The sequence below is a fragment of the Pimephales promelas genome, chromosome 3 (assembly GCF_988280905.1).
Source record: "Pimephales promelas chromosome 3, fPimPro1.hap1.1, whole genome shotgun sequence".
Classification (NCBI taxonomy): domain Eukaryota; kingdom Metazoa; phylum Chordata; class Actinopteri; order Cypriniformes; family Leuciscidae; genus Pimephales; species Pimephales promelas.
In genome coordinates this window covers 1454646-1478730 of record NC_142771.1, presented here as the reverse complement: position 1 = coordinate 1478730, position 24085 = coordinate 1454646, and the positions used below count along the sequence as shown (strand labels likewise).

At 36.3% G+C, this 24085-nt stretch overlaps 1 protein-coding gene and 1 long non-coding RNA gene across 2 annotated transcripts; one reads left to right on the top strand and one right to left on the bottom strand.

Moving 5' to 3' along the window:
- Positions 1–2038: 2038 nt before the first annotated feature.
- On the bottom strand, positions 2039–5685 carry LOC148981829 (uncharacterized). The gene is made up of 4 exons (XR_016155311.1): positions 5621–5685; positions 4953–5021; positions 4457–4557; positions 2039–3775 (listed from the first exon to the last, which is right to left on the bottom strand). It is a non-coding gene; the product is annotated as an uncharacterized LOC148981829 (long non-coding RNA).
- Positions 5686–7980: 2295 nt separating this feature from the next.
- On the top strand, positions 7981–19459 carry LOC148981828 (uncharacterized). Its single transcript, XM_089129050.1, has 4 exons — positions 7981–8247; positions 9885–10116; positions 14257–16012; positions 19004–19459. The coding sequence occupies exons 2-4, from the start codon at positions 10059–10061 to the stop codon at positions 19233–19235; spliced, it is 2046 nt and encodes a 681-aa protein (XP_088985176.1). The 5' UTR covers positions 7981–8247; positions 9885–10058; the 3' UTR covers positions 19236–19459.
- Positions 19460–24085: the final 4626 nt, after the last annotated feature.

The window sequence follows — 24085 nt, the reverse complement described above, 5'->3', positions numbered from 1 at the left end:
TGACAAAAAATAAAACCATATCATTTTCATACAGCTTTACGAATGGAGTGACGAAAAATAAAATCATCTTACCGTTTCAGAGTACTGAAGAAAACATAATACATGAATGAGGAACACAATTGCAATGAGTTTAAAGATCCCAGATTGTTTTCTCTTTCAAAAGTCAGTGCATGGCAGGCCAGTGTCCTTTGGTCTTCTGTGTGTGTGTTAGTGTGTGTGTTCAGTATGAGGTCTCTGCCTTACACAAAAATCTTACAAGGGTTTCTGCATCACATCATTGTCACTCCTGTTTTGCTAAGAGAACATAAAGAGCAAACAAGTTTCAACATATGGTGGCTATAAGACATTAGTTTAAATTAAATCTTTATAGTTTTAACACATTCGTATCTTCTATTTATCTTTTAGAAGATTACTGTTAAGATTTTGTTTAACGGCAACCTAAAGTATATTTTTTATCCCGTACACCTAAAACACGACATTTGTTTAACATCATGGAGAAGCTCACAGCTTTGCAAAGGCAAATGGATCGTGGAGACCAAAATGAGAATAGCTGTGTAAATTGAATGCGGCTTCTTGCCCAACAATCCCAATCTTATCTGTTTTCGGCCGCCCTCAACCAGCACTGGCCTTGGAACAACAACTCCCCCGGAAGAGCACTGCAGTGAGCCGCTCTTGCGTTTCTTCCCTGACTCCCCAGACACCTGGTGATTGTTGTCTCTGTCTGGCACCTGATCAAGGTTTTCTCCATGGTAACTTGCTGTGTTTCGCTATGACAATCCTGCGGACTGAGGCGCCTAGATTATGGTGCCAGGCATAGCGAGTCTCCAGGCCTACACACACACAAACGAACTCTTACACATATATACAGATATGCTGTCCTGTCCTGTCTACCCCCTTGTGGTTTCGTATATATGTTTGTATGGACAAGTTGATGACCAATTTTGCTGGTACTTGTGACCACGTGACAATAAAGGGTTTACAACCGTCACAGAAAACTGTTTAATCAGTCGTTGAAATTTTCGGGGATGAGAAGTTGCAACATTTGTAGTAAATTACCATTTTGATTCTACAGCATCATCCATTTTTATTTATTTTTCTATCAATTTTTGCAGATTATATTATTAAAATTTTAATAGAGCCGATTATAAACACTGTAATGAGTAATGAACGTTGAGAAAGTTCAAATCTATAAATAAATGATAAATATATATAATAAAATTTATAAGATAGCCTAAATATTAGCCTAATTAAGTTTAAAACTGTTGAATAATGCTGCTGCTCTTTATTTGTAAGTTTTATGGCCATTGTCATTGTATTTAAATAGGGAAAACGTGAAGGTGTTTGGTCGCTGCTAACATCTCTGTTTGGATCCTAATGAATGAACTGGGCTAAGCTAAGCTAACTGCTATCAACGAGTCGCCGCGCGTCAGAGCGATTGAGCCGAGGTGTGTATCAACTCGTCTTAGTTATACTATTATAAAATAATATAATATGAAAAAACGGTGGAGTTTTCCTTTAAGGTTTATCAAATGTACAGCAGAAGCTTTCCAGAGGACTGACATCTTGAACTGACTTTTTACAACAATCTAATCATCTGACAGGAGTCCCTGCAAACAAGCCTGCACTGGCCCTGTCCGGGCCCACTTAGGGCTAGCCTAAGGGCCCCCTGCAGGCTGCTAGCGCAGGGCCCATGAGAATTTGCTCATTGGCAAAACGTTGGGCCTGCATGGGCAGCCCTCACTTAGCCCTCACTAAACCCACACAGGGCCCGCACACTGGGCCCACAAAACGTTGGCCCTGCATGGGCAGCCCTCACTTAGCCCCAAGGAAGCCCTCACTTACCCCACACAGGGCCCGCACCGCACACACAGGGCATCTACAACAATAGATCTAGTTCACAATTAATCTGTTTCACTATAAATACTTTTTGGCTAATATAACTATAAGTCTTTGGGAAAAACAATTATTCTATACATCTGAATGCAGTCACCACATAACTAATTTCTGTATTTTCACAAATGTACAGAAGTCAAAGGGATTTCAAATCAATGTATTTATTAATTACAAAACATAAAACATTAAATTCAGGTTATTATATATAATATAATTACACTATTATATATTCACATAAAAAACAGAAACATAGAAAACAGCTGTTTTACATTATGATAAAATTTCACAATATTACTGTTTTTTTTTTTAAATAAATGCAAATAAATGCAAGCTTGATAAGCAGAATAGACTTCTTCCAAAATGTTTCCAAATTTTTTACCTGTATACTGTATATGATTTTATACAAAATAAATAGTAGTTAATAAGATTGACACTGTATTATATCTAGTAATATTGAAGCTAAACAGAGTCCCTATAACAGTGCAATTTGTAGATTTTTAGTCTTCGAGAAAATGTTTTATGAGTTGCAAACCTCTTTTTCTTTGCTTTCTCTCTCTCACAAACACAACACATCAGTTACACAAAACATCAGTTAAATTCTTCATTGCAGGTGCACAAATCCTATTCTAAAAATTACCAAACTCATAGGGTCATATTTTTGTTGATAAACAGTAACATTTTGGCCAATTATGCACATTTCTTGGTGTATAATTTTGTGAATCATCTATACTGTTTGGCTATTCTCATGTGGTCACACTTCACTTTTCATTCACAGTCACATATGCTCAAACCCCGTGTGGCCGTGCCTTAAATGTCAGCATACATTTCTTACAGGGCTGTGCAAAAGTTAATTGCGATTAATCGCATTCAAAATAAAAGTCTGTGTTTACATAATATATTTGTGTGTGCTGTATATAATTATTTTGTATTAGGGCTGTGAAACGATTAATCGCATCCAAAATAAAAGTTTGTGTTCACATAAATTATATACGTTTGTGTAGTGTGTATAATTATTTTGTATATATAAATACACACACATGCATGTATATATTTAAGAAATATTTGCATGTTTGTACTGTATATATGTTTATACAAAATTAATATTATACATAAATATAAATCTTTGATATATCAATAACACATTTTTCTTAAATATATACATGCATATGTGTGTATTTATATATACAAAATAATTATACAGACATATATCATGTAAACACAAACTTTTATTGTTGATGCAATTAATCGTTACACAGCCCTATATTGTATATATAAATACACACACATGCATGTATATTTAAGAAAATGTGTTATTCATATATAAAATATTTATATTTATATAATATAGATTATGTATTCATATATATATATATATATATATATATACACACAGAATTGAAGTGCAAATAATTCTTAAATATATACATGCATGCATAGGTATTTATATATACAAAATAATTATATACAGCACACACAAATATATTATGTAAACACAGACTTTTATTTTGGATGCGATTAATTGCAATTAATTTTTGCACAGCCCTTTTTGTGATTTGAAAAAAAGAAAATTATTTGTACACCTCCAATGAAGAATTTGAAAAGCTGTAACTGCAGTGTTTTTTGTGAAAGAGAAAAAAGTTTGAAACTTAAAAAAAAAAAAAGTTCTCTCTGTGACTACTTTACACCTGACTACTTTTAACTGACTACGTTACACCTACAGATTCCACTGTCACAGGTGCTCTGTTTTGCTATAATGAAACCTTTACAGAACATGATAGTAATCCGCCATCCATGTAAAAGCAGAGGTCGGTGTGGTGTACAGGTACATCTGTCCAGCCAACATCTCACGCCTTGATGCCTTCCACTGTGGATCCCAGAAAACCTGCAAAAAAAATAAAATAAAAAATACAGTTCAAAATCTATCATACATAATCATACATCTGGTATCACAAATTATTCCAGGTTATTATAACAATTCCAGGTTCAATCAGGTTAAATGCTCAATATTAGAGCTGCACAATACTAAAAACCTTAAATAAAATATTTTGTTTATCTGCTGCTATATATATTGCGATATAAAAACAAATTTCAAGAGATTATTGAGTGAATCTGCATTGAAAATTATAACAAATTACAAGTATTGATAAATTCAATAGAAGAAAAATACAATTGAAATAAGCAGTGCATGAAGTTTTTTCGGAAAATCTAACTTATCAGGTACGGAAATTGAATTATCTAATGTAAAATAAGTCTTCACTGAGGTACAGCCTCTCTCTACTCTTACAAAATGACAAACAACCAGCCTGAAAAACACATGACAATGACACAAGATAATGTCTATAATAAATAGTGTGTGTGTAATTTCTTCAGTACCGTCAGCAGAACTGATAACATCTGAGCTTATCGATACTGCAGTCTTCCTTAATTTGGCCCCAGGGCCCGTTTAATGTTTAATACCGGGTTTCGGAACCTATTCCTACATATGGGTGAGTTCATATGGATGAAGGCCTGTTGTGTTTGGCCTCTTGGTTTGTGATGGTGATATAGCTATTGTGAAACTCACCTTCGTCATGTACTGGGTGTGGATGGCATCAAGATCTTGTCCTGAAGAATCACAGGATCAAATGATATCTCATCTGGTAACAAGAGCACAGCCATAACCCCCTGAATTCAGCATTTGAAAGTAAAAAGAATTTCAGTATTTATCAGTCAAACATACATAAAAAAAATAGCTTTGAGTTGGACAGTATGGTGTCTCATTGGCCAACATAATTAAAAACACACCCAGAGAAAAAATAAAATAAAAAAATAATATATATATATATATGGTATATATATATATATATATATATATATATATATATACCCATGACTATTATCCTGAATTATTATAACTATGACTATTATAACATTATATTTGCCACCTATTATTTAGCTTCTCAAGTACAATGTCACTGAAAAAAACTGTAGTTAATGAATTTAAAGTGAGAGACTTCATTCAAAATCATAAATCCTACAGACCCACAACAATTAAACAGTATGTATGAAGTTTTGCTTACTATAGTCGAGGTCATAGCCGTGGAGATTGTCTTGGACCCCAGGGGGTGCAGCAGGACATCTATGATGATCTTTTAAGAAAATAACATGCAATGTGTCACAGAGCCAACAATATTACATTGAATTTACAATAGAACAAAGGGTTTAATACAAGGAAGCAAGCTAGAGCATAGCTAAAGAATATACATAACAAATCTTAAGGTAATATATTGTGCAATAATGCATATGAAATAATTATCATGATTAAACAATAATTCCCCTTTGTTGTGTTTTTTTCCTGTTCCTTCTGAAATCACTTATTACCAATATTTGTAAATGACGTCATTAAGTACGTTACAATGAATTCTTTCAAGGTTAAATAAATTAACTTAGCTAACTTCCAATCACCCATTGACAAATTATCAGCAAAACAAAACTATCAAAAACTGTTATCAACACAAAAATGTGGTTAAAAACCCACACTTATGTAAAACAAGAGCTCAATTGTAACGTAAACAACTTAACGTTAGCTCTTCTGAAAACGGTTCAGTCAGATGCTAACGGACTTTATCGAAGACACAAAACTATTTCTATAAAGTAAATATTCAACAGAAGTGTATCAATTACACGTAAGACATATATCAGGAAGGTTTGTATGTATTATTTGTGTGATTTTGGTAACTAGACTTACCTGAAAGTAGAGAAAACAACAGTGAGAGACGCTAGTTTGCTGTTTGTCAGTTGGGTTTCCTCGTTTCCATGGTTTCCATCTGCTCGCGCGCGCTCCTGTCTTTGAATCAGATTTGAATGCGACTCGCGCACGTACGCCCATATTGAAACCATAGAACACGTCAAAAGGCACGCAGCATTTAAATAAACATCTAGAATTATAACATTTAACAATTTAAAATATCTTTAATTTTATATAATGAATTTAAACTCATTGTGTAGTTCTATGACCCATTCAGTTGACAATTATGCTTTTTTCTTTTACTTTTATTGTAAAGCAATTTCATGACATCTGTATTATATAAAGGCCTACATGTAATATAAAGAGCAACGTGTAATATAAATATGTAACATAAAGTGTGGTGTGGAATGAAAAAATGGTCCGTAATTTCAACAGGCCCGTAATTTCATTACCATCTTTATGTAAAGAGTGCTTTCTTATTCTTTTATATATATATATATATATATATATATATATATATATATATATATATATATATATATATATATATATGTATCTTAAAAAAATAAAACATTTTTAAACAATTTAAATATATATATATATATATATATATTTAAATTGTTTAAAAAATTTTTTTAAGAGAATTAAAATTACCAAGTTATTAGTGCTTTCTTATTCTCTTTATATATATATATATATATATATATATATATATATTATTAGTGCTTTCTTATTCTCTAAATTAATTCAATATATATATATATATATATATATATTTTTTTTTTTTTTTTTAACAGAATTAAAATTACCAAGTTATTTTGATTAGAGGACGTACTGACGACATTGTGGGCATGTGGGCAAATCTAAATGTGGGCTACCTAAACTAAACCCGCATGGGCCCAAAGGTGCAAAACCTGCTCTGGGCCCGAATGGGATGGCCCACAGTGGGCCATCATGGGCTTAATGTGGGCAGCCCGCTAGTGTGGGCTGCTCACTGATAGCCCGCAGTGAGCCCAAAGCTGTGGGCCTCGTCTGGGCAACCCGCACTGGGCCTGTTTAGGTTTGGCGTGGGCTGGCCCTAGCCCACTGTGCCCACAAAAAGCCAGCGTCGGCCCCGCAGGGGCATGTTTGCAGGGGTAGTCTTTTATAGTAGCTATTGATCAAAAGACGATGTTGTCATTGTGTATGTGCTTTACGTTAATCACTTTCATAACAAAACATGTAATAAATTGTACACACAAACAAAGTTTTGTAATGTAAAGGGAATTAAGTATTTGTTTAACCCTTTGTTAAACCCTTATTAACCCTTTAGCGTCCTCACCACTGGAAAAAAAATATTTGCAGTTTTTTAGTTACCATTAATCAATGTTTACTATTATACTCCTTAAAAACGACTCTAAATGAAAAGAAAAGCCAAATGTACTGTAACATAATAACAACCCAGATAGCAAACTGATATTGAATCAACGTGGAAACGTCTCTCATGACATTGAAACAACGTTGATTTTGCTAATCGAATTAACGTTGAACCAACGTCAGACGCGGCATTCTTCAAAGCTAAATGAAAATCGAAAATTGGTTTGCTTTCATAACGTTGAAACAACGCGTTGATTTCAAGTTGATTTTCCGTTAGTTTTGAAAGAATGACGCGTCTGACGTTGGTTCAACGTTAATTCGATGAGCAAAACAATGTCAGATCAACGTTGTTTCGATGTCATGTTTCCACGTTGATTCAATGTCAGTTTGCTATCTGGGAAATGAGTGAAATGTGCTACTGAAAATAGAGTAATTTATTGCCATCTCTGCATTTAAAACTGCTAGGGAGAGTTTTTAATCACAGATTACATGTATGCATTTGGCAGACAGTTTTTAAAAGACACAATATTAATAAAGGTTTAGGAAGGATGGTATTATTTAGCAAGGAAAACAATTATATGGAGAAGTATAGAAACTGTGAGCCACGCACTAATAGACTGTTTCAAACAGAAAAGCTGTCGTTTTTTCATTTTTACCTTTATATTTCTTTGTTGACATAAATTTTTTGCAGATTATACTGTTAAAATTTTAATAGTGCCGATTATAAAACACTGTAATGAGTATGAACGTTGAGAAAGTTAAAATCTATAAATTATAAATATAAAATTGATATGTTAAGATAGCCTAAATATTAATGAAGTTTGAAACTGGACATGTTGCTGCTGCTATTTATTTGTAAGTTTTATGGCCATTGTCGGGAGTCTCCCGCATATTAATAGCGTGTCCCTGATGCCCGCAAATTAGTTAAAATCTCCCGGAATTTAGAGCGAGATACAACATACTGCGCGCGCGGGCGTGCACTGTAGAGAGGGAGAGACCTTGAGAGTGTGCCGCGCGAACGCGAAAGCTAGCCCTCCCCCACCCCCACAATCCTGTCAGCGAGATTTACCTCCCGGAAATGAATTCTTGGGACTCTTGGGATGTCTTTTCTTTTACTGTCTATGGGGATGTCTGAAATAGGGAAAACGTGAAGGTGTTTGGTCGCTTAAACTAACTTCATCTCTGTTTGGATCCTAATGAATGAACTGGGTTAAGCTAAGCTAACTGCTATCAACGAGTCGCCGCGCGCCAGAGCGATTGAGCCGAGAGAGGTGTGTATCAACTCATCTTAGTTACCGAACATAGTATAATATGAAAAAACGGTGGAGTGATCCTTTAAGGTTTATCAGATGTACACATGCAGCAGAAGCTTTCCAGAGGAGAGACATCTTGATCTGACTTTTTAAAATATGTTTATCGAATAAACCTCTTTAAAAAGTCAGTTTTACATACATTCTAAATCATAAACATCTTAAAGACATATTCTTAATGTTTTTTTAACATCTGACAGGAATAGACACATCGCAGATGAGCAGATACTCTAAAAAATACGTCTTCTAGATGAAAACACACACATCAAAAAGAGGTCTCTGAGATGTACATGTGCTATCAGTCCTATATATTATGGACATATTATAGTTATAACCTGAGTGTCATTAGTTTATTAATATTTTTGATGTTTTATCCATGTCATGTTGTGAGAAATGACAGAATTGAGCAGTTTTATAGGCTTTTAACCTGACTCAGATCATTTGTTTCTAACAGCAAACACTCAGAATAAAGTGAGATTATCTGCTGATGATCCTGAATGACTTGTTGAATGAGTGTTGATAGTCTGAGGATCATCAATATTAACAGATCTGCTGAAAACACTCTTTATTTCATGACAATAGTTCCTGTTTTCACCTCATTTATTATGCTGATGTCTTCAGATCTCCTGTAAATTATCACTTAAAGCTCATTTGACTGAGGGGATTTGTTGGCTACTATACATTCTTTTATGCTTTTAAATGTTTTTCTTACAATTCTTTACTACGTTTCTAGATATCTGCCATTATTTTAATGAAGAAACAGAATAATGTTATAATTAGAAATAGAAATATTTTGATATGCCTGAGAAAAAAAAAGAAAAGAATATATATATATATTCTTTTTTTTTCAGGCATATTTAGAACAATAATCATTTGATGATATATTCAAACACTGTATATTAGGATCATAGTGCAGCCCCAAAATACTAATTTAAATAAATACAAAATATTATTTATATATATATATATATATATATATATATATATATGAAGAGTTCAGATGCAAAAGCCTCTAAGTGCCATTTGAAATTTTCTTCTTTAATGATGATTTTTATCAAGCTTGTATATTTAAGTTCAGTAATTTCACTTAAATGGCAATGATAATTACCTATTAATTGTTATTTAAGTGAAATTACTGAACTTAAATATACAAGTTTGATAAAAATCATCATTAAAGAAGAAAATTTCAAATGGCATTTAGAGGCTTTTGCATCTGAACTCTTCATATATATATATAAAAAATACAAAATATAATTTTTTAGTCTTTTGCCACTATCCTTCAAACCACTTTTTAATCATTTAAAAAATAAAGAAGTTTACTATGATCTCTTCAGAAAAAAAAGTCAGAATAATTATGTTGTTTTATTTTTACATACTTATATGTTACGCTGAAGGATGATCCAACATTATTTCACCGATATTCAGACATTTTGTATTCACAAAAGTTATTTGAAACATTACAATTGCATTTACTGGGTTTTCTATACAAAATGTATACAGATTCACTTTTGTCAATTTAATATCATTCAGACACTGAAATTAAACATCTAAACCTATTAAAACGAAATCAGTAACTGATTTATTTTTGATTTGGTCAGATCAGCTAAACTCCTCCCACAGCAATTCCATCATCAGTGAAGCTCCTCCCACTGGAGTTTAGAAAAAAAATGCTGTAAATTCCTCCTTCAGTCTACAAGTGAAGACGATCATCAGAGCATCAGGAAGAGCTGAAATCTGCAAAGACTGAGTTTATTAAAGAGGACAGTGAGAACATGAGTGATCCAGAACCCTGGAGAATGAAACACACTGAAGATCATGAAGAACAAAGAGGTTGGTGTTTATTCTTCATTCATTCATGATGCTGGACAACATTCATGTTAGAAACATTCCAGCTCTTCATCACCTTTTTTGAAATGGGTACAGTATTATTATTGTTATTATTATTTCGTTATCAACAAATGATCAGTATAGGGAGGTTGGAGAAACTCTCATAATGATTGTCAAATCAGGTCAAACGAAATTATTATAGCTGTTTTATTTTATATTTATAAGTTAACCATTTTTGCAGCCATGTTACAAAAATGTTGGACAATTTAGTTGATGTTGTTGTGGCAAAAACAGTTTAACAAACAGCATCATAGTAAGAGACATTAGATTCAAATTGTACTTCAAAAGATGTTTATTCTTTTAAAGGAGGCTTGTTCACAAAAATACCGCGACAGCTACCTCGCGATAGGAACACAGACCTAAATGACATACACTGAAAAAAATAATATGCTTTATCTAATCAATAAAATTGTGGCAACATATTACAAGCAATATTATTAATTAAATTGTACAAATTAGAATTAATTAGAATATTAATTTGATTAGCTATTACTCAATTCTAATTTGTTCAATTAATAAATAATATTGCTTGTAATCTGTTGCCACAATTTTATTGATTAGATAAAGCATATTCATTTTTACAGTGTATAGAACAGACAGCTTTTATACACCTTTCCCCCTGCCCCATGGTGTTTTACTGCCCTTACTCCTGTGAGAGCAAAAGTCAATGACCTGCCCCTCGCCCCATGGTGTTTTTACTGCCCTTACTCCTGTGAGATCAAAAGTTGATGAGATCAAAAGGCTTTATAATGCGGTGGTTCCCTTGTCTATAAACAAAAGCCTTTAGCATATCTTTGGCTGTGTGTGTGAGAGAGTTCCTGCTATGTAAATACAGAGTAAAAGGGGAGAAACACGTTTTAATTGAAAAAGGAACAAACCTCATAATGTGGAACGAAAAGGAAAATAAAAGTACAAAGAAAAGAATATTAAAAACATTGAAATTTTCTATAACAATGTATTTTCGGAAATTAAACCAAATATTCTCCTGCAATGTAATCTGTATGAAACTAAAGAGATGTAGTTTCTCCTGTCTCAGCTATCATCATCATTAATGTGATAATTGTACTGTGGATACAATTTCGTAGATATAGTGAAATATTAGTTCAATTTAAAATGATTGTTTTCTATTTGTAGATATTTTTAAAATGCCATTTATTTCTGTGATGTAAATCCTTTCTCCAGTCTTCAGTGTCACATGATCCTTCAGAAATCACTCTATGAATAATTTCTGTTCAAGAAACATTTATGATTATTATCAATGTTGAAAACCGTTGTGTATTGTTTCTCAGGATTCTTTGATTAATAGAAAGTTAAAAACAACAGCATTTATCTGAAATAGAAAGCTTTTGTAACATTATACATACCGTTCAAACGTTTTTTTTTGTAAAGAAATTAATACTTTTATTCATCAAAGACGCCTTATATTGATCAAAAGTGACAGTGAAGACATAAAATATTTCCTTTTACAATAAAGGTTTTTTTTTTTTTACTTTCCAATCATCAAAAAATCCAGAAAACATAATTTACACAACTGATTTCCACATTGATTATAATCATAAATGTTTCTTCATCATCATATTAGAGTGATTTCTGAAGGGTCATGTGACACTGAAGACTGGAGTAATGATGCTGAAAATTCAGCTTTGATCAAAGGAATAAATTACACTTTAAATATATATTTAATTAGAAAACATTTATTTTAAATTGTACAAATATTTCACATTTAAAAAACATGTCTAACCAACTAAATTCAATAACTGATCATGAAACTGGTCTATGAAACTGTAAATGAAAACTTTGATCTTTTTATTTTTAATTCTCTTTAATTTAATTTTAATTTTAATTTATATTTAATTTAATTTGTATAACCCCCCCCCCCTTGTAGCGAAGTACAATTCTTCCAACAAATTGTTTATAAGTAAAAGTAAAATTACAGATTTTTTTTTAAAAAAAATAAAAAACTTAAAAAAAAATAAAATAAAAAAAATAAAAAAATAAAAACTTTAGACCTATGCTATAGCATTCAAAAGTTTTAGATGTTTTTAACAGAGGTGGAAAGTAACGGATTACATTTACTCGCTTAAACTTAATTTTGTGAATACGCTACAAACAATAAATTCAATCATTAAGTCTCCTCACATTCATTCTCTATAGTTCCCTCATTCCTCATTGTTCAACATTATTTTCTCAAAACTACAAAGTTTAATGTACATGTTGCTCACATATTACGGTAGCCCAGTGTGTGTTGAATACAGTGTAATCAGACTTTAGCCAGTAAGATGTACTGTATTTAAGCAACTGAAAAAGCACCAATGTCAGAGCATAACAAAACTTCTTCAGGCCCCAAAATACCCTTAGAGTCCAGAGGGTTAAAGAGATTGTTTTTCCTTATAATAACATTGGCAACAGGGTTGATGAATGCGGACAAAACTGCAGTTTGTGTTTAAAGATATTCGTTTTAAGAAATGCTCTGTTTTTACAAGGGGTGAGTGAAGCATGTAGGACTCTAGCCGTGTTTCCAACCACTTTACAATCGAATTATCTGAAGTTCGGTAAAAAAAAAACTCATGCGAATAAAGCTGGTGAAAGTGTGTTTCCATCCGACGGCTTTAAAGCAAATAAAAACCTGTACGTAATGACGTCACATGCTGTTTTGCGATCGAATTGATTTGAGACATTTTAAGGGGTTTCCATGAATCTTCGCACTGAATCGAACAACATTCAAGCAAACTTTTGCAAACAAATTTTTGCTAGACAAAACGCATCACGTCATCTACCAACAAATGATCCATATTTCACAAGTTGTATCCTAATAGTGCTTATGTGCCAGCTGATAGCGACATATGTATGGGATAATGTATATGCAAGTCGGTTGTTAACCTGAAGGGGTTGTATTCGCTATAACCGCCTCGCTATACATTATCCTGCTTATTCAACCCGATCTCACGGGAATTCGTACGAATTTTTACATGGTGGCTAATTCGTAACAATTCATACGACCTCACTCATACGAATTAGTATGATTTGTGCAAAATCGTACATATTTTACGAATTGGCCAATTCGTATGAATTTGTACGAATAACCTACCCCTGACCCCGCCCCTAAACCCAACCATCACGTGGGTTTAGACAAATCGTACGAATTCATACGAGTGAGGTGGTATGAATTAGTACGAATTAGTCACTTTTTAATCATTCGTACGAATTCGTACGAATTGGTCGTGAGATAGGGTAGGCTTATTATATGGCTACCTACCAAATAAATCAGCTCCATCAGTTCTTGGAGATCGTGGTTCAGAGACACTTCACGGAAACCCTTTGGTTCAAGCTTTTTCTTTTTGCTTCGTCCACTTACATGTGTCTTTGTTGACATCCGCCATGTGTGCGCAAACAGAGCGGGAATACTGGCCGGAAGTGAACTCGTCACATTTGAAAAAACACATAAATTCGACCTATAACTGATAATAATAAATCAAAATGTAACTATATACAATCTATTGAGTTTCCAGTGTCCTACATTCACATCAGGAGTGTTTGTGTTTCGTCCAAGTACAGAGAATAATAAAACAACGCAAATATTCCACAATGTGGCATTGCAACTTTCTGTTTTTCTGAAGACTGTCCAACAGTGTAAGGTTACAGCGGGAGGCGCTCCATCCCGATCTCATGGCAATTCGTTCGAATTTTAGGTGGCTAATTCGTATGAAAATCTGTTATTAGCAAAAAGCGTGTGAATGGTTTTGGCAAGCACGTAAATAGTGGCTCTCTTCTTCTTTTGTGTCAAACGAGAGTGAGAAGTGTAAAGTTGCGCCATCTACTGTCAGGGAGTGAATTTGCACGTTTACAAAGCGCATCACCATTGAAAATCGCTTGGAGATGAACACAAAGACGCGTCTAAAAACGTTTCGAATAACACACGCAATAATCATCTTAAAGCATGGGGTAAGTTTAGTCTGGGGTAATTGACATGAATGGGGGAAAGTCGTAAAGCCGTGATTGTGTCTTTGTCACTGTCGTGAACGAGCACCGATTTGCCAATGACATTTGATGTCCTTAAAATAAAATTAATTTCTTCCATTTCAGAGCTGATGAAAGAGAACGAGAAGAGTGTAGAACTGAGTGAAGTGGAGGAGGAACATCATGTCCAACCTGGAGAAAAACCTTTGAGTCGCTCCAAGAATAAAAAGAAATTTTTAAAGAAAACAAGAGCCAAGAAATCTACAACCTGCACTCAGTGTGGGAAGAGTTGCACAAATAAAAGTGACCTGAAGATTCACATGAGGATCCACACCGGAGAGAAGCCGTTCTCATGTGACCAATGTGGGAAGAGTTTCAGTCAATCATCATCCCTTAATGTTCACATGAGGATCCACACCGGAGAGAAGCCGTTCACATGTGATCAATGTGGGAAGAGTTTCACAATCAAACACAATTTTAAACTTCACATGAGGATCCACACCGGAGAGAAGCCGTTCACATGTGATCAGTGTGGGAAGAGTTTCACAAACAAAAAAAGTCTTCAGATTCACATGAGAGTTCACACTGGAGAGAAGCCGTTCTCATGTGATCAGTGTGGGAAGAGTTTCAAAAACGCACAAAGTCTTCAGATTCACATGAGAGTTCACACTGGAGAGAAGCCGTTCTCATGTGATCAGTGCGGGAAGAGTTTCACACAAAAACCAAGTCACACTAGGCACATGAAAATCCACACTGGAGAGAAACCACATGAATGCGATCAGTGTGGAAAATATTTCATATCCAAAATTGAGCTTGATACTCACAAGAGGATCCACACTGGAGAAAAGCCGCACACATGTGATCAGTGTGGGAAGAGTTTCACGCAGGTAACACATCTTAACGTACACATGAAAATCCACACCGGAGAGAAACCGTTCATGTGTGATCACTGTGAAAAAATATTTTCAAGTAAAGGTAATTTGGATATTCACATGAGGATCCACACCGGAGTGAAGCCGTTCTCATGTGATCAGTGTGGAAAAACATTTCTTAGGTCATCACACCTGAAGTCACACCTGATAGTTCATACGAAGGAGAAGCCGCATTCATGTTCCATATGTGGAAAGAGTTTTTCACTGCGGTGTAATTTACTGTCACATCAGAAAATTCACACTGGTGTGAGAGAGTACATGTGCTTTGATTGTGAGAAGACTTTTTTTTCAGAGACTAAATTAAAACTGCATCAGAGAATTCACACTGGAGAAAAACCTTACGAGTGTTCACACTGCGACAAGAGATTCAGTCGATCATCAAATCTGAAAACACATGAGAGGCTCCACACTGGAGAAAAACCTTACAAGTGTTCACACTGTGACAAGAGATTCAGTCTCTCATCATATTTGAAAACACATGAGAGGATCCACACTGGAGAAAAACCCTACAAGTGTTCACACTGTGACCAGACATTCAGTGTTTCATCATCTGTGAAAACACATGAGAGGATCCACACTAAAGAGAAACCTTACAAGTGTTCACACTGCGACAAGAGATTCAGTCTGTCCACAAATCTGAAAACACACGAGAGGATCCACACTGGAGAAAAACCTTACAAGTGTTCACACTGTGACAAGAGATTCAGTCACTCATCACATCTGAAAACACATGAGATGAACCACACTGGAGAAAAACCTTACAAGTGTTCACACTGTGACAAGAGATTCAGTGAATCATCAACTGTGAAAAGACATGAGAGGATTCACACTGGAGAGAAGCCGCACACGTGTGATCAGTGTGGAAAGAGTTTCTCTTTTAAAAGTGACCTGAAGCGACACGTGAAGATCCATGCAGTGGAGAAACCAGATCACCACAGTCTGAGATCACGGTAAGCAGTTCATCTTTATGTGCTGAGAAACAAAATCTCTTCTAATTTAGTGTGCTAACAGCCACGTGGAGCGACAATAGATTTTGTTGGTTGATTGGTATCTATTAACTTCTGTTCACACCAACAAGAGAGTTCAGTCAATTACTTTAAAGACATTCACTCTAAGATGTCCAGGTTTATTTGGGATGCTAGACGGCCCTGGGTTCGTTTGAATACACTGCAACGACCCAAACTGCTGGGTGGTCTGGCAGTACCGAACGTTGAACTTTATTATTGGTCATTTCAGATCAGAGCTCTCAGCACATGGGACCCACAGTCTACCACTACATGGAGATTGGTTGAATCTGCTAAACTATTACCACACAAATTGCAAGACTTCCTATTCTCTAGTGTAACAAACAAAACAATAAAAGAGAGTTTTGGGCCCATCATTGCTAACTCTATACAAGTGTGGAAGAAAGCAGAACCCACCTAAATTCTGTCTGAACACACCACTATTGCATAACCAGAGATTATTATGTGGCAACAAACCATTTAATCAGCCATCTTGGTCATCCCTTGGGGTGAATACATTAGGTCAGGTGTGCCCAATCCTGCCCCTGCCGATCGACTGTCCTGCACAGTTCATCTCCAACCCCAATCAAACACACCTACCTTTAATTTCCAAGTGATCCTAAAGACAAGAATTGGTTGCTTCAGGTGTGTTTAATCAGGGTTGGAGATGAACTGTGCAGGACAGTCGATCAGCAGGAGCAGGATTGGGCACCCCTGCATTAGGTGATATACACTCCTGAACAAAATCTTAAGATCGGGGTAAAGATTGCAAGGATTCGCATTTTGCACTGGTGTATCATAACTGGGTTGTAAGTACTGCTTCAAAATGCCAAAAGAGACAAAAAAATAGAGAGTAGGCATTTAAACTCTCAGGCTGTTCATCAGCTGATCAAAAGTTTAACACCATAGGCATAAAAAGGTAAAATCTGCACAAAAATATGGCTTTCGTGTCATTGATCTTCAGGCAGTCACACTGTCATGATCTCCTGATGGCAAAGGCAAAAAGGCTTTCTCTCTTTGAACGTGGCAGGATTGTTGAGCTGCACAAGCAAGGCCTCTCGCAGCGCGCCATCGCTGCCAAGGTTGGACGCAGTAAGACTTTCTTAAAAGAGTTATGGGTGGTAGACCCCAAAAAATTTCACCTGCGCTGAGCCGCAGGATCCGACGGGTTGCCCGTGAAGACACAGGTCGATCCTAGACCCAAATTATGGCCCTTACTGATGCTGACTGTATCCCAATAACCATAAGACATCATCTGCGAGAGAGGGGCATCAAGAACAAAAAGCGCCTTCAAAGGCCACGTCTCCTCCCACACCACAAACTTGCCCGTTTGGAATTTGCAAGGGAGCACCAAACATGGGACATTGAAAGGTGGAAGAAAGTTTTATTGTCTGACGAGAAAATTTTTTAACCTGGACGGTTCTGATGCCTTCCAACATTACTGGCATGACAATGAGATCCCACCGGAGATGTTTTCTACGCGGCACAGTGGAGGAGGCTCCATCATGATCTGGAGTGCTTTTTCCTTCAATGGGAAAATGGAGCTTCAGGTTGTCCAAACGCCGACTGGCTATGTGGACATGTTGCAGCGGGCATCGCTCCTGAATGAAGGCCCTCATCTGTGCGGTAATGAATGGGTCTTTCAAAAGGACGACGCTGCAATTCACAACACCCGCCTGACTAAGGACTTCTTCCAGGACAATAACGTTGCTCCTTTGGACCATCCTGTGTGTTCTCCTGATCTAAATCCCATTGAGAACATTTGGGGATGGATGGCAAGGGAAGTTTACAAAATCGGACGTCAGTTCCAGACCGTGGATGCCCTTCGTGAAGCCATCTTCACCACAAGGAGCAATGTTCCCAGCAGCCTCCTGGGAACAGTCGCATCAAGCATGCCGAATCGAGTGTTTGAAGTGAGTCCTTCTTTGACACTTTTAGTTCAGTTGTAGGTTTATTTTTGGGTTATGGTCTTAAACTTTTGATCAGATGATAAACAGCCTGTTTCAATAAATTTCTCTACTCTCTATTTTTGTCTCTTGTTTCTTCTTTTGGCATTTTGAAGCAGTCCTTACAACACGGTTATGATACACCAGCACAAAATGCGAATACTTGCAATGTTTCCCCCGGTCTCAAGATTTTGTTCAAGAGTGCATACCAGGGGTGCCCAACCCTGCTCCTGCCGATCGACCGTCCTGCAAAGTTCATCTCCAACCCTAATCAAACACACCTTCCTTTAATTTCCAAGTGGCCCTGAAGACCCCAATTGGTTGCTTCAGATGTGTTTGGTTAGGGTTGGAGATAAACTTTGTAGGACAGTCGATCGGCAGGAGCAGGATTGGGCACACCTGGTGTATACGATACTCAAGGTCTCTGCTCCATTCAAGATTTAAGCACACGCTTTTATCTTCCTGGGTCCTCGTATTTAGTTTACTTTCAGCTAAGATCAGCGTTAAAAACGTATGGAGTACCCTGGAATTCTCCTCTCCCCTCACATCCCAGGTTACAATGGATTGCACCATTACTGGGCGGACCTTCTGTCTCTTTAATATATAGTGCACTAATATATACGTTAACCAATTCCGCTTCAAACATTTGATTTACGCGCGTCAGTTTCACTCTTGACACGCGAAGTAACACAAAGTGGTCAAGCGTCAAACTAGACTCGCTAGACGCGAATTTGCTGTGAACGTAGCATTACGGGGTTGAACAACGTGAGGTAGAGTAATTACTGACAGAATATTCATTTTGGGGTGAACTATCCCTTTAATGTAAGAAAATTGTTTGACTGTATGCAAATGCTAGTGCAGTGAATCTCAACTTTCAACTTTCCATGTTTGGAACCATCCTCAAACCAGATTTGATTGGTTTAATTACTTCACTTTTTATTTCACATTTTTCTTTCGTTTGAAATGTCTCATGGTTTAATGTTTCTTTTAGACCCGATGGAAGAACCAGAGAGAAACCTTACTCATGTGATCAATTCGGGAGGAGCTTCACGGATAAAGGAAACTTTAAGAGACACACGAGGATCCACACCGGAGAGAGACCATACACATGTGGTCAGTGTGGGAACAGTTTCATCAGTAAACAAAACCTTAAGAATCATAAGAAGCTTGTTGTATTTGTATACCGCTGTAACCTTAGAAATCATCCTGAAACATTCCCATAACCTGTTACAGTCATACATTTAAAGATGTACATCCAGTTCTCCAGGACTGCCCTGGGACGGACGGGATTAGCTGAAGAGTCATAATAATATACCCTTTTGTTATTTTGCTAAACTTTTTTGATTGTGTAACCAAGTATATTTCTTTTTTGTTTAAATAAACTTTTCTTATATAAAACAAGTATTTTTTTCGTCTTCAGCTGTTCAAAGATCATTCAATTAGCAATGATGTAGACCTAGGGAACTAAAAAAAAGTCCTCGCTCTAGACTGAAAGAGTTATAGGTCTGTGTAACTAAAAAAATCCCCAATTTAGTCCGGTCGGAACACGAGAAAAAAAGGGTTATAGGAACGTTAGGTTCTAGTAACTGCAAAAGTCCCTCCGGTCGGAAAGCGGCTAATCACAGTCAAGCCCTTTACCGATTGCTCTTTCAGGCACTCTCTCTCTCTCTCTCCTCTGGTGCGCAATCTAAACTCAAGCGTGCTGTGTAACAATAGTAAATTTGATCTGCTTGAACATTTTAATCGTTTTTAATACATTATTCCGAAAGATAGATTAAAATACCCGGTATTTTTTTATTTAAATAAAAACAAAATTATTAAAATTTAATAATAATGATCAATATTTTTTTTTTTTAGATCCGGGCCAAAGATTGAAGGCCTGAATGCCATGTCTAACGACGCGCCTGAGTTATGCTTCCACGTGAATCATTTTGATACTATATTTATCATCCCATGAGAGAGAGAGAGAGATAATCAATAAAATAATTCCTTCGAGGATTGTAAGGTTGAGTTTAAAATATTGTATAAACTAATTTGTATTTGCGTGTTTTAACATAAACAGTAGCATTAGCATAAGCAGTAACAACTTATTTGAAATACATCTTTGTAGAGACATCTAACGTGCACGTACAAGAAACATACCTTTCTGAAACATGTAGCAGCCGTTCATGCACAAGTTCTGCTTGATTCCTCTCCACTGAAATTACAAGAAGTCCGCGCTAAACCTGTAGCGTATAGCTGGATGTGTTGGCGACGTCACAGACGCATGCGCACTAGTAGAGCGTGGTAAACAATCGCACGTGCTTTGATCTTCCATGAAGAATAAAATGAAATTAAAGCTGCAAGCAGCGATGGGCGGGCCCTCACACCTGTAGCGCGTCGGGGTGTGAGGCGGCTGCGTTGCATATTCTGCAGCTCAGCCAGTGCGGCTGTGCATTTGCTACGCTGCTTCGTTAAAGGTCACTTCCTGTTGCCAGCAGGTGGCACTATGACTGTGGGTGAATGTCGGCATGTAGATTTGTTCAACGCGGGACTCTTGTCAAATGTGTTAAATTTCGTGCAGATCTGGGCATTTACAGCCAAGTTACTACAACTTCCTGTTTCATGGCGAATCTTCGACGCCACGGACACGCCCATCGACGAAAACGCACAGATAGCACAACTTTACATCGTCAATGCCTTTAGAAGGCACATCAGAAATGTGATGTCGATCCGACTAAAGCCCTAGGAGGAGTTCGTTAAAGTACGGAGTGAGTAAATCATCCAAAAATGGCGGTAAAATTAGAAATGGCTGACTTCCTGTTGAGTTTAGGGCATCGCTCCAAGAGACTTTTCTGTGCGTCTGGACATGGTAGATGTACCACAGAAATTTCGTACATGTCGGTCAAACATGCGACGGGGGCTGCTTCGTTAAATGTCACTTCTTCTTGCCACTAGGTGGCGCTATGAATGTGGGTGAATGTCGGCATGTAGATTTGATCAGGGCGGGACTCTTGTCAAATGTGTAAAATTTCGTGCAGATCTGGGCATTTACAGCCAAGTTACTACAACTTCCTGTTTCATGGCGAATCTTCGACGCCACGGACACGCCCATCGACGAAAACGCGCAGATAGCACAACTTTACATCGTCAATGCCTTTAGAAGGTACAACAGAAATTTGAAGTTGATCCGACTAAATCCCTAGGAGGAGTTCGTTAAAGTACGGAGTGTGTAAATCGTCCCAAATCGGTCGCCGAATTCAAAATGGCGGACTTCCTGTCGAGTTTAGGGTATGGGTTCTTGAGGCTTTTTTGTGCGTCTGGTCATGGTAGATGTACCACAGAAATTTCGTACATGTCGGTCAAACAAGCGGCGGGGGCTGCTTCGTTAAAGGTCACTTCCTGTTGCCAGCAGGTGGCGCTATGACTGTGGGTGAATGTCGGCATGTAGATTTGTTCAGGGCGGGACTCTTGTCAAATGTGTAAAATTTCGTGCAGATCTGGGCATTTACAGCCAAGTTACTACAACTTCCTTTTTCATGGCGAATCTTCGACGCCACGGACACGCCCATCGACGAAAACGCGCAGATAGCACAACTTTACATCGTCAATGCCTTTAGAAGGCACAGCAGAAATTTTAAGTCGATCTGACTAAATCCCTAGGAGGAGTTCGTTAAAGTACGGAGTCTGTAAATCGTCCAAAAATGGCCGCAAAATTCAAAATGGCGGACCTCCTGTCGAGTTTAGGGTATGGGTTCTTGAGGCTTTTTTGTGCGTCTTGACATGATACACGTCCCCACCAAATTTCGTGCATGTAGGTTGAACGTGGACGAGGGGCTAATTTTTTCCAATTTTCTAGGTGGCGCTAGCGTGCCATTTTGCCCCGCCCATCTGTGAAACCCACAAAATACGAAATTTTTCACCAGTCCTGACATGCGTGCCAAATTTGGTGAGTTTTTGAGCATGTTGCGGCCCCGAAAATGGCACTTACTTTGCAGAAAAAAGAAAAAAAAAAAAATAACCCTAACAGTTTCAATAGGGTCCTCGCACTGTTAGTGCTCGGGCCCTAATAAAAATGGTCATTTAAGTGACAACACCACATTCCTGCAGTAATTCAGGCAAAAGGAGCCCCAACTAAGTATTGACTGTATTTTTTTTTGTATTGGTATTCAGTAATATTCTCATTTTTGGAGGTACAGAATTAGGGGGTTTTCATTAGTTGCAGGTTATAATCATCTCAATTAAATGAAACATCAGTCTGTGTGTAATGAATGAATATAATATCCAAGTTTCACTTTTTTATGGAATTACTGAAATAAATAACCTTTCTGATCAGGTGTGCTCCTACAGTAGTCACATTCAAATCCAGACTCAAAACACATCTGTTTAGCTGTGCATTTACTGAATGAGCACTGTGCCACTGTTCGTCCGACTGTTACTGCACTTCATTTTATTCTAAATGGTTTTACTTTACTGTATTTTATTTTTATCATAATTTTTTATTTTTCATTATTTCTTATTTTTTTATTCTAAACTGTTTTAATTATTCTGATTTCTTTTTTGGATTATTTTAATTTCTTCTATGTAAAGCACTTTGAATTGCCATTGTGTATGAAATGTGCTATATAAATAAACTTGCCTTGCCTTGCCTAATGATTCTGATGCACCTGTATTAACCTGCATCTTTTGCCCTTTTGGGAATGACAACAACATTATCTGGCCCCCCGCCGTGTCCAAAAATCAAATTTGGCTCCCTTTAAAAAAAAAGTGTGGAAACCCATGTTTTAAGTGTGAATATAGAGAAGTGGAAATTGTATGATTGCATGTTGATTGGATCATTTGATTTAGCCAATCAAACTTGTATATATATATATTGTCATCAACCCATCTATCTTGCTTATAAACTTTTACATTACCATTTAAATTCTTCCACTGCTAGAAGACTCCAGCCTAGGAAGTTAACCAGTTCAGGGGCCTGTTTCAGAAAGGAGGTTAAGTGAAAACTCTGAGTATGTTAACCCTGAAATGAGGGAAACTCTGGGTTTTCCATTTCAGAAAGGGAGGTAAGTTAAACCTGAGACAGCAGAGTAGGTCAAGCCCATTTCTGAAAGAGAGGTAACTTATACTCAGAGTCAGTTACCATGGTAACTTACTCCGTGAACCTAACCTGGTCGGGAGCAGGTTTTCTTCAGTAAACTCAGAGTTTCTTGCGGTCTCCTCCCCTTTTTTAAAGAGGAAGTGCTGTTAAACACCAACAATAATACTAAAATGTATTTACACATTCTTTAAGGAATATATATTGTTTGTCCATGGTTTAATTGACTAAATCTGTTTTGTAGCACTTTTCCAAAAAATAAAAGGATTTAAAACGTTTGCTAAACTTTTATTTGATTACCACCGTTTTTGATAATATATTTCTATTAAATCATTAAAAAAATTGGAATAAAAAACATTTAATAGAACTCACTTATTTTTCAAACATAATTTAATAAGTTATTAATGATAAAAAATAAGATGTTAATCTTATTCATAATCAATAATTGAAGTTAGTTGATATGTTTTATTGAACAAATGTTTAATTTATTTAACTGTCATTTTAAATGATGATAATAATAACCGTAATTTAAGAATGCAGTTTATATATTTAATAATTGTTTAATACCATAAACCGTGATATTTTCTGAGATGTTTCTCAACTCTCCCCACATGGTTGAGTCCCCCACCCCACCCCCACAAGTTACTCAGCAACTTTTACTCATGTTTTAAATTAACTACTTTTTACTTGAGTGGATTTTTAGACTGGTATTTTTACTTTAACTTAGGTAAAATTTTTATCAAAGTAATAGTAGCCTACTTTAGGTTGAATAACAGTAAGTTTACTATTATAACAGTAAGTTACTCTAAAATAGTTATGAATTATTAACTGACATCTTCAACGGTGTAGTTAGATTAATGTAATAATCAGGCTACTATCTCTAGAAAGTATTGGTCTACATATTACTAATTGCTAAATGTCAACCTCAACCACTTGATTAATACAAAGAGGAGAGACAAGAAACTGCACTTTTAATTCTTTCAAATTCACAATATACAA

Coding starts and splice junctions, on each gene's coding strand:
- LOC148981828 (XM_089129050.1), top strand. CDS start 10,059: ATGAGTGATCCAGAACCCTGGAGAATGAAACACACTGAAGATCATGAA. Junction 10,117..14,256: donor AGATCATGAAGAACAAAGAG/GTTGGTGTTTAT, acceptor CTTCCATTTCAG/AGCTGATGAAAGAGAACGAG. Junction 16,013..19,003: donor CACCACAGTCTGAGATCACG/GTAAGCAGTTCA, acceptor TGTTTCTTTTAG/ACCCGATGGAAGAACCAGAG.